This window comes from Trifolium pratense, linkage group LG3 (genome assembly GCF_020283565.1).
Source record: "Trifolium pratense cultivar HEN17-A07 linkage group LG3, ARS_RC_1.1, whole genome shotgun sequence".
Taxonomy (NCBI): Eukaryota; Viridiplantae; Streptophyta; class Magnoliopsida; order Fabales; family Fabaceae; genus Trifolium; species Trifolium pratense.
The window spans coordinates 8,491,965-8,505,077 of record NC_060061.1 but is presented as its reverse complement, the minus strand read 5'-3'; the positions used below and the strand labels follow the sequence as shown (position 1 = coordinate 8,505,077).

The window sequence follows — 13,113 nt, the reverse complement described above, 5'->3', positions numbered from 1 at the left end:
AATAGACATATATTGATAAATTTTGTGACTAAAATGCATATGCCCATATACCACTTTCTCCAGCATGTACCGTTAGTAATACAAAAACATATACACCATAAGTTGTTGCTTGGGCAATTAGCTAAAACAACTAGCATAGATTAGGATGAAAATAGTAGAATCAATTCTTTTAGCTGCAGAAGCTACAGTAACTTGCTTCACCCAGACTCAATTCTAGAATGTAGAATCAATTTTCTCCATCCTTCATAAGTCTTCTCTACACACCAAATCAACTCAGACACTTGGATGATACTTTTTCTTATCACAAATTACACCTGAAGCATTGTTAAGCATTAGGAACCAGAAACTTGTATGATATGCCTGTGCTTCATTTTAAACCAGAAAACATGCAATGAATAGATAAGAAGAAAACATATTAAGATGAACAGAGACAGCAGAAGGAAAACAAGGAAGGCAGCTTAACATAAGCCGCAAAAGTTCCTCTTTAAGGCACTATTCTTTAAAACAATATTTGTTTGATCATATGATATCATTCACATTATAGTTTCTTTTGTTTCCCAGAGTATCCTCCGCGGTTGCAGAGACATTATTCATATAATAGTTTACCAAACATATTATGGTGATGACTAGTAATAAAACATTACAGACCACTATGGAAAATATTCAAAATAAGCACACACATCATCCTCTCATTCTTGTTTCTTTTGTCCTAAGATATTAACTTTCAGGGAGTTATATCTTCCAAGATGAAGCATTTAATTTCAAGGAAATGGTACTACTGTAATAAATGTAGGTGGAGAATGGAGATTCAATGAATTAGGTAATAGTAACATAATGATCATGTACAATAAAGTTAAGATAAATAAAATTACTATAAGTGTGAAATCTTATAATAGTTGATATTTACCTATACCTTAAAAAAGAAAACGTGATGTCACATGAGGACCAAGTAAGAACCTGTTCTCCAGAAGAATCAGTGCAATGTAAAATAGAGCGAGAAGAGGCTTATGGCAAAGTGATATAGCGTACCACCTCACAAGTGAACTGAGCTGCTTGTACAAAAGTCATGGATATACCAATAAATTCTTGACGTAGTTGCCAACTATGTTTCTACTTGAGGTTTAGCGAACTTTTGTGGATTGTTTGAATCAGTTCCCGCATTTGCCGATCCCAAGTTTTCTTTTGAAGATCCAATAACACCCAAAGCATCCAAGAAGAATCTCTTATTAGGGATAACACCATCTTTATCCATGTGCTTTAGCAATTTATCTAAAAGCTCCTTTGAGTTGGCTTTAGTGTATGCCTTATAAAGAAGTTTATATGTTGATGCATCTGGAAATATTTTTATACTTTTTGCCTTTGTAAACAGTGAATCTGCTTCATGTGGCAAACCATTTAGGCAGTAAACATCAAGCATAGCATTAAATGTTGAAACTTTTATTGGAACTTTCGACTCAATCAGTCCATCAAACACTTCTACAGCCTTGGAAACACAAGCACATAAGCCATACATATAGATGAGACTCTCGTGCGTAACAAAACTTGGTGTATAACCCATGTCAGTCATTTTTTGGAAAACATTTTCTGCTTTATCCTTTAGCCGTGCCTTCCCATAGTTCAAAATCATTGAGTTGAATGTAGGCAGTGATGGTTTCTCCTTGGAGTGTAATAAACTCTTAAATACTTGTTCCATCTTATCAAATTGCTGCTTTTTCCCATAAGAATCAATGAGCAAATTGTAGGTAATCAAGTCAGGCTTAACCTGATTATTCTTCATTCGAGCAAGCACTGATTCCATATCGCGGATCATCCCATTTTTTCCATATCCATCCATCACACCATTGAAAGTGTAAATATCTGGTGAAACAGGACTCTCATCAAGATCTTTAAACAAAGAGTTTACCTGATTCACATTCCGAGCCTGAGCAAAAGCTCTCAAAAGAATATTATATGTAACAATGTTAGGCTTGCACCGTTCAATTCCTTTCATCTTCTCAAAGTATGCAAGAGCTTTGTCCAAAGCCTTGGATTTGTTCCGCGAATGAAGGTGAGCAGAGATAAGTGAATTATATACAGAAGTATCCGGACGACAGCCAGTGTTCCGCATCTCCGAGAAAAGCCACATGGCCAACCTTATTTGCCCTTTCTTTCCCATAACTGATATGAGTTTAGAGTAAACCCCATTATCCGCAATATACCATCGTTGTCTCTGCATCCATCTGAAAACCTGAATTCCAAACATCACTACTCTTAAGTCACATATAAGCATAGCCAACCATTGACATTATCATTTGAGCTACATTACTTTGACTACAACGATAGTTTGGATGGTTAACTCAATTATGTTTATGTTGAACAAGACACTTAATTGGATGTCTAATGAGATATAACAAGGTGTCGCGACTCGCGACTCATTACTCATCTATTTTTTATTTTTTTTGGTCAACTAGCCTGGTGGCTAGAAATTTCACCGATAAGTGGATAAGTGGGATGACTGGGGTTGGAACCCTGACCCCCCTCATATATATGTAATGCAATATGTCTCTGACAACTGAGCTAAAACTTCATCTACTTAACACAATTAAACGGATTTTCAAGTGTAAATTTGACACAAATTGTGGTTAATGAACAAGACAATTATATTTTCATGAATCATAAGATATATTGGAAAAAGGAGATAGAGAGAAAGAAAAGTGACCTCAAGGCATTGAAGCCATTTATCATGTTTACCAAGTTCTTCAAAGAGCAAGAAACAATGTTCGGTTCTGACAAGCTTAACATACTTGTTCAATGTTTTCAGCAATGGCTCTTTGTCGCTTATCTTCCGAGTGAGCAAACGAACCAGCTCTTGAGTTTCAGATTGGTCGTTCGTTATCTTCTTATTGAAACGGATCGGGTTCGGCCCGCAAGAAATTCGGATGGGTAGGGTGACACGTGGATGGATAGTTCTCTTTGGAAATGAATAATACGAAGAAGAAGAAGAAGAAGGAGAAGGAGCAGAGAAAGAAATAGTAGACATGCTAATTGGGAACGGTTGAAGTTAGTTAGTTGCAGAGAGAGAGAAAGAGAGAGCATCGCAGCATTCATTCATCGAAGTGAGAAGAGACAACGCTGTGTTGTTGATTAGGCCCATCATCGTGGCCAAAATGGGCTTAGAATAACCGGGCTTTTTGTATTTCCTTGATTTGGGTTATATTTCAGCCCAGAGGTAAAATGCTTCTTCATGTTTAGACTTCAAAGTTAGTTTTTCTTTTTCAATCAATTGTCAGTTGGTTCAGTGGTGATTGACGCTGAGTTTGGTAGGGAGAATAATGGTTCGATCGCCCGCAACTACGATCGAGAGAGGGTTGGAACCACTTGATGTCATAACTGACCTCAGAACCAGATTAGACGGTCTAATGTGCCGGATACTTGTGGTGAAAACCAAAGTTTTTCTTTTTCAATAATTTCACATATTCACATTTTAACATATTTGTGGCCCTTCGATCTTGATCAAACAATTTATGAAAAAGAATATTTAACTTTTAATTTTTTGGTATTAATTCTCTTATTCTTAGGAGAATAGAATTGTGGTAATTCAAAGATCTGTTGGGTACCTACCATTTATATCCACGCACTAAGCCCAATAATATTAGACGTGACAGGAGGTGCTAAAAAGTCTCACATCAGATGTGAGTTGGCCCGAACATTTCATGAATGAAATCCACAGGGACCCGAAGACTTCTATTTTTAATATGGTATCAGAGTATCGTCCACAATTCGTTGGGTTGTCTGCTATCAGGTTTCTGATCGAGCCATCCGCCATTTATATCTCCGCACCAAGCCCAATAGTGTTGAGCGCGAGAGGGTGTTAAGAAGTCTCACATCTGTTGCAAGATGACATGAATATGAGTAAAGTAGAGACAATTATCACCTTATAAGTCGGTTTTGTCCGGTTGAGTTAGACTCAAATTTCAATTCCAAGACCTTATACGAAGTTTGATTAATGTTATTTGAACACACAATTTTGACAACATTATACACTGTATTTATTATTTTGGTCAATTTTTTATATAGGGTCTTGCTAATGAGTGTCCTGAGACACTCTTTAAGCATTCTATTTAAAGAAATTATTTATTTAAAAAGTAAAATATTTCAATTCACAATACGTTGACTCTACATATTTTCATTAGAAAAATTATAAAAACTTACTATTTAATATTTTTAAAGAGTACCGCAATGATACTCGTTAGAATTTTCATTTTATAAATGGTAGATAGTCATCATACATATTTGGTGTCTAACTAAATAAAGCAAAACATGTGATTGATAACAAACTCCTTCAATGACAACCAACTAATCTTCATCCTAATATTTCTTCGGCCCTTAATATAAACTAGATATATTAGATTCTCAATAAAATTTAAATGCATCCCTTCCCATGTCTACTTTTAAGATTAACATATGAGAAGGGAAGTTTAACAAGATGCTTACCGAGTTTTTCTTCAAACATTTTGGAAAAGAGAGTTAAATTGTGTTTGGCGAATGTTAAATTGTATTCTATACTATGTTATGTATGTATGAGTAAAAAAATAGAGCTATCTCCATACGATAGATTTTGGTTGTATTTAATGAAATTGAATACGAGAAGCAAGGATAAGATATACCAAGAGAGGAAGCAAGGATATAAAAGAAGAGAGTTCCAACAAGCAACAAGGGAGACATTAATTATTGAAATAAATATCGGAATCCCACACCCATTCATAAAAAAGACACGGGGAAATATGCATCGTATCCGCACTTCATCTCCAAGAAAGCACTCACAAAATATATTCTTATATATGTGTGACCAAATATAATTCATTGGTCACACTCACAAATTTGAATTTTTTATCTTATTATTTTAATTTTTTCATAAATAATAAAAAATTATGTGAGTGTGACTATATGGTCACAATATCATGAAAGTCTTGCTCTGAATACAAGTTCGATAATTAGGATTTAGGATATTCCCCCACGTACATGTTAGTTAGATTAGACATACAAATATCTAGTTCTAGTCCCTAATGTGTTTGATTCGAAAAACAGCAAGGATCAGACAGAACAGTAGTACAAAACAAGATCATACAAGACATGACAAAATTGTATCGGAGAGAGATCGAGCGATAATATTTTTATATTCGAAAATAAAATGGATATTTTCATTTTTTTATAGTTGTACTGTGGACAAAAAGTTGTCATGGGGTTCAGTGAGGAACAAAAATTCTTGTTTTTGTCTTGTCCCTTGCTACCTAATTTGTCTCGTGTCATAACCAGTTTCAAATCAAACGGGGTACAAAAAAGTTGTCTTATTCAATCCTATTTTTTAGCCGCTCAAACGCACCCTAAATCAAACGCACCCTAAATTACATGTCCATCATTTAACTTTCTCCAATCGCCAACTATCTGCATTCATTTCCATTTCCACATATCAGGTTAACATTATAATCAAAATTGAATAAATCATTAATTGTACATTGGTCCCCAACTATTAGTAGTATTAATCCATCAAGTTAGTTCTCTTAGGTGTGTTTGATTTGTTAAAGGGTAAGTATTGGACAGAACAGTACAAGACAGAACAGCACAACATATGACAGAACAGCACAGAACAAACTTTTGGGATATTGAACATTTTTTTGTCTTATACGATATTTTGTTAATAAAATGGTATTTTGGCATTTTAGACAACTTGTACTGCGGACAAAAAGTTGTGTTGTGGTTTAGTGAGGACAAAAAATTCTGTTTTTGTCCTGTCCATTGCCTCCCAGTTTGTCCAGTTCCTGAAACAGTTTTACAATTAAACACAGTACAACTACAGTTGTCCTGTCCAGTTCCTTATTTTTTAGCAGATCAAACGGACCCTTAGTTTTTCTTGTCAAAAGCACTAAAGATCCTTTGGTTACTTAGTTTATATTTATATATAACCTCATCTTTGGTTTTGTATTAGCAGCACAAAATTAACACGACTCTAAACTATCATGATTTTAATTTATATATCAATTTTTCTAGTTTGTATATGGCTATGGAGAACCATGAAAAAACCAAAAAGATTACCACCAGGTCCAATAGGGTTACCAATTTTGGGTAGCCTTCTAAAATTAGGACAAAACCCTCATCGTGATCTTCACAAACTATCACAAAAATATGGACCAATCATGCACTTACGCTTAGGTTTAGTACAAACCATAGTTGTTTCTTCACCTCAAGCAGCTGAACTATTCCTCAAAACCCATGATCTTGTTTTTGCAAGTAGACCACCATTTGAGGCATCAAAACATATCAGTTGGGACCAGATATGGAATATAGCCTTAGGTGAATATGGTTCTTATTGGCGCAAAATGAGAAAAATGTGTACTTTAGAATTGCTGAGCCATGCAAAAATCAATTCTTTTAGAATCATGAGGGAACAAGAACTTGACCTATTGATAAAGTTTCTAAGAGAAGAATCCAAAGATGGAAAAGAGGTTGATTTAAGTTCTAAGATTTCTACACTAAGTGCTTATATGAGTTGTAGAATGATTTTTGGGAAAAAGTATATGGATAATGATTTGGATGAGAAAGGGTTTGAGGTTGTGGTGAAAGAGACAATGTATTTAATTGGAACTCCTAATATTGGTGATTTCATTCCTTATCTTAGACCATTTGATCTACAAGGGCTAACTAGGCGTATGAAGGCGGTTGGAAAAATATTTGATGATTTTTTTGAGAAAATTATTGATGAACATATTCAATCCGGCAACAAAGATAAGAAAAATATGGATTTTGCAGATGTCATGTTGGGTCTTGTTGGTATTGAAGAATCTGAATACCGTATTGAACGAACCACTATCAAATCTATTATGCTGGTAAAATATAGTTGACCTTAACTTTTATCATGTTTTGTTATTAATATTTTTCATCAAATTAACATACATGTTTACCTTTTAGATGTCACACTATTAACTAAATTTTTACATGTTCATTTGCATAGGATATGCTAGTAGGTTCAATGGATACTTCTGCAACAGCAATTGAATGGACAATTTCTGAGCTACTAAAGAATCCAAGAGTGATGAAAAAAGCACAAAATGAGTTAGAAATTGTGGTAGGTATGAAGAGAAAAGTGGAGGAATCAGATTTGAACAAGTTAGAGTATTTGGACATGGTCATAAAAGAAAGCCTTAGGTTCCATCCAGTAGCACCACTATTAATACCACACCAATCCTTGGAAGATTGCATGGTTGAAGACTTTTTCATACCGAAAAAATCAAGGGTCATTGTGAATGCATGGTCAATTATGAGAGACCCAAATGCATGGACTGATCCTGAAAAATTTTGGCCTGAGAGATTTGAAGGAAGTAACATAGATGTTAGAGGGCATGATTTTCAATTTTTACCATTTGGTTCTGGTAGAAGGGGTTGTCCTGGAATGCAATTGGGCCTAACTGTGATTCGTTTGGTAGTGGCTCAACTTGTGCATTGCTTTGATTGGAAATTGCCTGATCATATGTTACCAAGTGATTTGGATATGAAAGAGGAGTTTGGACTTACTATGCCTAGACTTAATCATTTAATTGTGATCCCTAATTATCGTCTTTATAGTGATAGTGATTAAGTTGAAAGATAAATGTATTTGACATTGGAATTTATGTTTGAATAAGGCTTGCAGAAAAAATAAAGGGGTTGTTTTTCTCAAATGTATTTTACATATTATGGTATATGCAACAAAGTACAAAATCCAAATATGTTAGCCTTATAAATGATTTGGGTTTTTTATATGTCATTTTTGTTTGCTTGTTTGTAGTTGGGAAAATATACTCTTTTTGATTGTCACAAGACATTTATAGGATAGCCAAGTTTGATGTTTGAGTACTTTGCACAAATGATCTAAAATATATGATACACTGTAGCCTTGCAGCACAAGACAGTAAAACACTCCGGGTGATTAGCCTTGAGGGTATAGTGTCAATCGAGGACGTCGGTATTCGGGGCATGGATCAAAGCGAATTTCACAAAAATAGAGGAGTGTTGGAGTGCCGTGGTGTACCGAGTATTGGTCTGATTGGTAATCCAAGCTATCTATCTAGCTTCAGAGGTTCTGAAGCAGTGAAGCCTCTGAAGCGTTTCAGCCTCAGAGGCAGTATAGCCTTTGAACCTCGCAGCCCCTGAAGTTGATATAGGTTCTGAAGCTAGCTGAGGCTCTGAAGTTCTGTTTCCGTTCTGTTATGTTTTTCCTAGTTTTTAGCAGTTAGATAGTTATGTACCGTTGTAATTCAGTTTGTTAGTTAGTTACACTTTTCTGTATATATATTATATTATATACACTTGTAATCCCTCATTGTAAATAATGCAATTTTACTATTTCCTTTAATCAATTTTTCTGTTTATTCAACAATTCATCTTCTCTCAGTTTTCATTCTTCAATCTTTTATTCTTTGTTCTTTGTTTTGGGTTAAATCCCCAACACCGAGTACTGACCATAGGAATGGATACACACATAAAATATAAGACATACCAAAGAGGACGAGAATGTCAAATGTACACAATGATAAACGATGTTTTAACATTTAAAGTGAACACTTAATTAATACAAATATACACAATGTTCTTCTGTTTTTTTATGTATTTCAAAAATCATTATGATATATAAGATGAAAAGTAAGATATTCTTAGGTCCATTTTTTATTCTTAAAACCATGAGTAGGTAAGTGGTGTCAGTGTTAGGGTTGACTTGGATTCAAAGTGACAAATCTTTACACTTAACACGGGATATATTCTTCTCTTATGTTAGCTCACTTTATTTATATATTTAACTCAGAAAACACCAAAATAATCCAACCTTACTCTTGAGGGTTGAGCATTCTTGCCGGGGAATCCGAAGACAGGTCAATGGAAAATGCTGAAACACTCTTCATTCAATATCAATCATAACTATAAATAATACTTATATCAAGTTTCAACATCATGTCAAATTTTTAGGCCTATGTGTTTGTATAAATAATTGACACTATACCACATAATATCATAGCTAGCTAGCTAGGTCTAATACAATGAGATTCTTGATACCTGTTATGCTTCTTTTTCTCTTATTTACCTTCAATGTGGTATGTGCTGTTCAAAAGGGATCATTGATCAATAAAGATGCAGTTTTGGCTTCTGGGAGTTCTGCAACTGTTGTGAGTTTGAATCTCACTCTATATATATCTACCTCTTGATCTTTTTCCATTGTTTGTTTTAATTTATGTGAATGTATATATACAAAAATCTAAGTAACTGGATTTTTATTATGTAGAGAAGTGGTGGGTGTGAAAAGCAAAGAGGTGAATGCAAGGGAAGAAATGTTGGGTCTGAAGAAACTGTTTTTGAGAATGAAGATTACGTTTATACCAACTCTTTACCTTAGTTAGATCATCACATCACATAGTTTTGGTTCTTGTAATAGGAATTCATATTCCTTTACTGGATGATATTTATGTGTCATATTTATTGAAATCTTTATTTTGTGAATATCAACTAAAGAGTTATGTTTATTATGTGTGAAACAATAGTTTATCCATGATTTATTAGTAACAAATCTCAACATTTTTCTTTTGAGCTTTATGATTTTTTCAATCTATAAAATAAGTAATTTCGTCATGCTTTTGCTTTTTAGCAAATCAAATACTGACATAACAGGGAAAATTGTATTTATGAACTTAGATCTAATGGTCAGTTGGTCACAAAGATCTACATTACATAAGCAAAAATTATTTTTTAATAAGACTTAAACAAAAGATATCTTCTGATAAAAATTACTACTAGAATACATTTTTCTGTGGATGGGAGATTTCTGAACAATTCATGGAGAAGAAGAGCAAAACCACCAACAAAATAACCTCAAATACTTTGCCAGTAGAGAAAGACTGGCTGACATGGCGCACAAATTACTCTCAACGTTATCTCCAAGTTAAGTGCATTTGACGATAAAGAATGTAGAAGACCGGGTGCGTCTCCACAGCATATAACGTCTGTGTTGGAACATAGAACATAGTATTGTGTAATAAAAAACTCTAGAGTCTCACATCGGATACTAGAGAATACTAGTGTGTGTAGCATACTAATATGTGTAACACACATTATTTAGCTCTCAAAACTATATAATGAATGCTTGATATAAGTGGGAAATAACAGTCATCTCAGAAATATCTTGCCAGTTGCCGCTATTGTGTGCAGGCCGAATCATATAACTTTACTACAAAACATATATTTAATCCAATTAGCAATAGCACAAGAACAATCTACATTCATTTCCATTTTCATAGTTCACGTTCACATTGTTATTATCGAATATAAAATAAAATATTATTTCATTTAACTAGTACTAAGCAAGTTTTTTAGTCAAAACACAAACGTTGCTCTCATCACTTAGATGATTATATAACCCCCATCTTTGTTTCTGCATTAGACACACATATAACACTTTACAAAAGCAATTTGAAATCTCCCAAAATACCTATCATGATTTTGATTTGTATATCAATTTTTCTAGTTTCTCTTATTTGTTTATGGCTATGGGGAACCAAGAACAAAACAAAGAAATTACCACCAGGACCAAAAGGGTTACCAATTATGGGTAGCCTTCTAAAATTAGGACCAAATCCTCATCGCGATCTTCACCAACTATCCCAAAAATATGGACCAATTATGCACTTACGCTTAGGTTTAGTACCAACCATAGTTGTTTCTTCACCTCAAGCAGCTGAACTTTTCCTTAAAACCCATGATCTTGTCTTTGCAAGTAGACCACCAACTGAAGCAGCAAAAGTTATCTCTTGGGATCAGAGGAACTTGAGTTTTGGTAAATATGGTTCTTATTGGCGCAACATGAGAAAAATGTGTACTTTAGAATTGTTGAGCCATGCGAAAATCAATTCTTTTAGCACTGTGAGGGAACAAGAACTTGACCTATTGATAAAGTTTCTAAAAGAAGAAGCTAACAATGGAACAAAGGTTGACTTAAGTGCTAAGGTTTCTTCACTCAGTGCTGATATGAGTTGTAGAATGGTTTTTGGGAAAAAGTATATGGATAAGGATTTGGATGAGAAGGGGTTTAAGGGGGTGATGCAAGAGGGCATGCATTTGGCAGCTAAGCCTAATATTGCTGATTACATTCCTTATCTTGGACCATTTGATCTGCAAGGGCTAACTAGGCGTATGAAGGCGATTGGGAAAATATTTGATGATTTTTTTGAGAAAATTATTGATGAGCATATCCAGTCTGACAATAAAGATGATAAGAATAAGGATTTTGTAGATGTTATGTTGAGCTTTGTTGGTACTGAGGAATCTGAATACCGTATTGAACGACCCAATATCAAAGCTTTAATGCTGGTAAAACATAGTCGAGCTTAATATTTTCAATTTTTCATCATGCTTTTATTAATGCTGGTAAAACATAGTAGTTGCTTGTGACAATGCATAATATCATCTCAAGATTTCACATGCCTATTTCTTTCCTGATAGAAATAATTATAGGAGAAATTTAGCTATAGTTAAAGGTGAGAATCGGGTAAGGTTTACAACGCCTAACTTTGATATACTTTAAAAATGTTAGGCATGAGTATAACCTATAACCTGTCATAGACTCATTTTTAAGGTCTGATTCAACCTTTTTGAAAGTTTGACAAGGCCTAAAATCTTCTTTAAAGCCTTCTTCACTATTAAACTAACAAGTTAATAGACTGCGCTATGTCTCGATCGGTCAAAATGGTATATTATCAACCCTAGCTACAAGTTTAATTAAGTTCTTTGTTATTTCAATTTTCATCCGCTTTGGTCCACGCTTCACATTTTTGTGTAGTTGAGTAACAACATAAGACTAATTTTTAAGAAATTTGTTGGTTCTTCACATGATTTTTACAACTAGATGTCACACTATTAACTTTTTACATGTTCATTTTCATAGGATATGCTAGCAGGCTCAATGGATACTTCTGCAACAGCAATTGAATGGACAATTTCAGAGCTACTAAAGAATCCAAGAGTGATGAAAAAAGCACAAAATGAGTTAGAAACTGTGGTGGGTATGAAGAGAAAAGTGGAGGAATCAGATTTGAACAAGTTAGAGTATTTGGACATGGTTATAAAAGAAAGTCTTAGGTTCCATCCAGTAGCACCACTATTAATACCACACCAATCCTTGGAAGATTGCATGGTTGAAGACTTTTTCATACCTAAAAAATCAAGGGTCATTGTGAATGCATGGTCAATTATGAGAGACCCAAATGCTTGGACTGATCCAGAAAGGTTTTGGCCTGAGAGATTTGAAGGAAGTAACATAGATGTTAGAGGGCATGATTTTCAACTCATACCATTTGGCTCTGGTAGAAGAGGTTGTCCTGGATTGCAATTAGGACTAACTGTGATTCGTTTAGTAGTGGCTCAACTTGTGCATTGCTTTGATTGGCAATTGCCTGATCATATGTTACCAAGTGAATTAGACATGACAGAAGAGTTTGGTCTTACAATGCCTAGAGCTAATCATCTAATTGCCATCCCTACTTATCGTCTTTGTAGTGATAGCAATTAGATTAAGGTTTTATTTGGATAAACAGATAATTAAGCGTTTATAACAAGGAGTTATGTTAGTAGATAAACTTAATAAATCATCGTAAAAGACAATGTAGTTGATACTTGATGTTAATATTTATGTTTGAATAAGAATTGCAAAACAAATAATTTATCCTTTGCATAGTATGTTTCTGTTTGATTTTTCCCAAATGTATTTTAGATATAATATAATGGTATATGCTACGTAATCCAAATTCATTGAACCTATAAATGATTTGTTTTTTTAAAATATCATTTTTGTTGGTTTCTTTTTAGTTTAGAAATTATACTCTTTTCATTTTCAAGACATTTGTAAGATACCAAACTTAGATGTTTGTGTATCGACACATAAAAATATTATAAATACTCCTCCGATCCCAATTATAAGAAATACTAAGAAAAAAAAATAATATATATATATATATATATCAGTTATTCAATGAATTTAATAAAAAAAATTCTTATGATAGAAACTAAATTTGTGTGGCAATGCAACATATTTTTTTTTGTATTAACCATCCAATTCCC

At 33.9% G+C, this 13,113-nt stretch overlaps 3 protein-coding genes across 6 annotated transcripts; 2 read left to right on the top strand and 1 right to left on the bottom strand.

Annotated features, from left to right (window-relative positions):
* Positions 1-25: 25 nt before the first annotated feature.
* LOC123913900 (pentatricopeptide repeat-containing protein At4g39620, chloroplastic) lies at positions 26-3,194 on the bottom strand. 4 transcript variants are annotated; one of them, XM_045964806.1, is made up of 3 exons: positions 2,699-3,194; positions 914-2,227; positions 26-314 (listed from the first exon to the last, which is right to left on the bottom strand). In XM_045964806.1, the coding sequence occupies exons 1-2, from the start codon at positions 3,017-3,019 to the stop codon at positions 1,103-1,105; spliced, it is 1,446 nt and encodes a 481-aa protein (XP_045820762.1). In that variant the 5' UTR covers positions 3,020-3,194; the 3' UTR covers positions 26-314; positions 914-1,102. The 4 variants fall into 4 exon arrangements, with proteins under 4 accessions (XP_045820762.1, XP_045820759.1, XP_045820758.1 ...); XM_045964803.1 differs by having other exon boundaries at positions 26-360; positions 908-2,227; positions 2,699-3,104; XM_045964802.1 differs by having other exon boundaries at positions 908-2,227; positions 2,699-3,104.
* Positions 3,195-5,923: 2,729 nt separating this feature from the next.
* On the top strand, positions 5,924-8,394 carry LOC123916624 (cytochrome P450 71AU50-like). The gene is made up of 2 exons (XM_045968129.1): positions 5,924-6,863; positions 6,989-8,394. The coding sequence occupies exons 1-2, from the start codon at positions 5,997-5,999 to the stop codon at positions 7,610-7,612; spliced, it is 1,491 nt and encodes a 496-aa protein (XP_045824085.1). The 5' UTR covers positions 5,924-5,996; the 3' UTR covers positions 7,613-8,394.
* A 638-nt stretch (positions 8,395-9,032) lies between these two features.
* LOC123916579 (cytochrome P450 71AU50-like) lies at positions 9,033-12,696 on the top strand. Its single transcript, XM_045968059.1, has 3 exons — positions 9,033-9,173; positions 9,290-11,367; positions 11,942-12,696. The coding sequence occupies exons 2-3, from the start codon at positions 10,495-10,497 to the stop codon at positions 12,563-12,565; spliced, it is 1,497 nt and encodes a 498-aa protein (XP_045824015.1). The 5' UTR covers positions 9,033-9,173; positions 9,290-10,494; the 3' UTR covers positions 12,566-12,696.
* The last annotated feature ends 417 nt before the right edge of the window (positions 12,697-13,113 follow it).

What these genes read in the sequence shown, in the direction of transcription:
- LOC123913900 (XM_045964806.1), bottom strand. Translation starts at nt 3,019, where the DNA reads ATGTCTACTATTTCTTTCTCTGCTCCTTCTCCTTCTTCTTCTTCTTCT. An exon ending in AATGGCTTCAATGCCTTGAG is followed by an intron (nt 2,228 to 2,698) that starts GTCACTTTTCTT and finishes TTTGGAATTCAG; the next exon opens with GTTTTCAGATGGATGCAGAG.
- LOC123916624 (XM_045968129.1), top strand. Translation starts at nt 5,997, where the DNA reads ATGATTTTAATTTATATATCAATTTTTCTAGTTTGTATATGGCTATGG. An exon ending in CTATCAAATCTATTATGCTG is followed by an intron (nt 6,864 to 6,988) that starts GTAAAATATAGT and finishes TCATTTGCATAG; the next exon opens with GATATGCTAGTAGGTTCAAT.
- LOC123916579 (XM_045968059.1), top strand. Translation starts at nt 10,495, where the DNA reads ATGATTTTGATTTGTATATCAATTTTTCTAGTTTCTCTTATTTGTTTA. An exon ending in ATATCAAAGCTTTAATGCTG is followed by an intron (nt 11,368 to 11,941) that starts GTAAAACATAGT and finishes TCATTTTCATAG; the next exon opens with GATATGCTAGCAGGCTCAAT.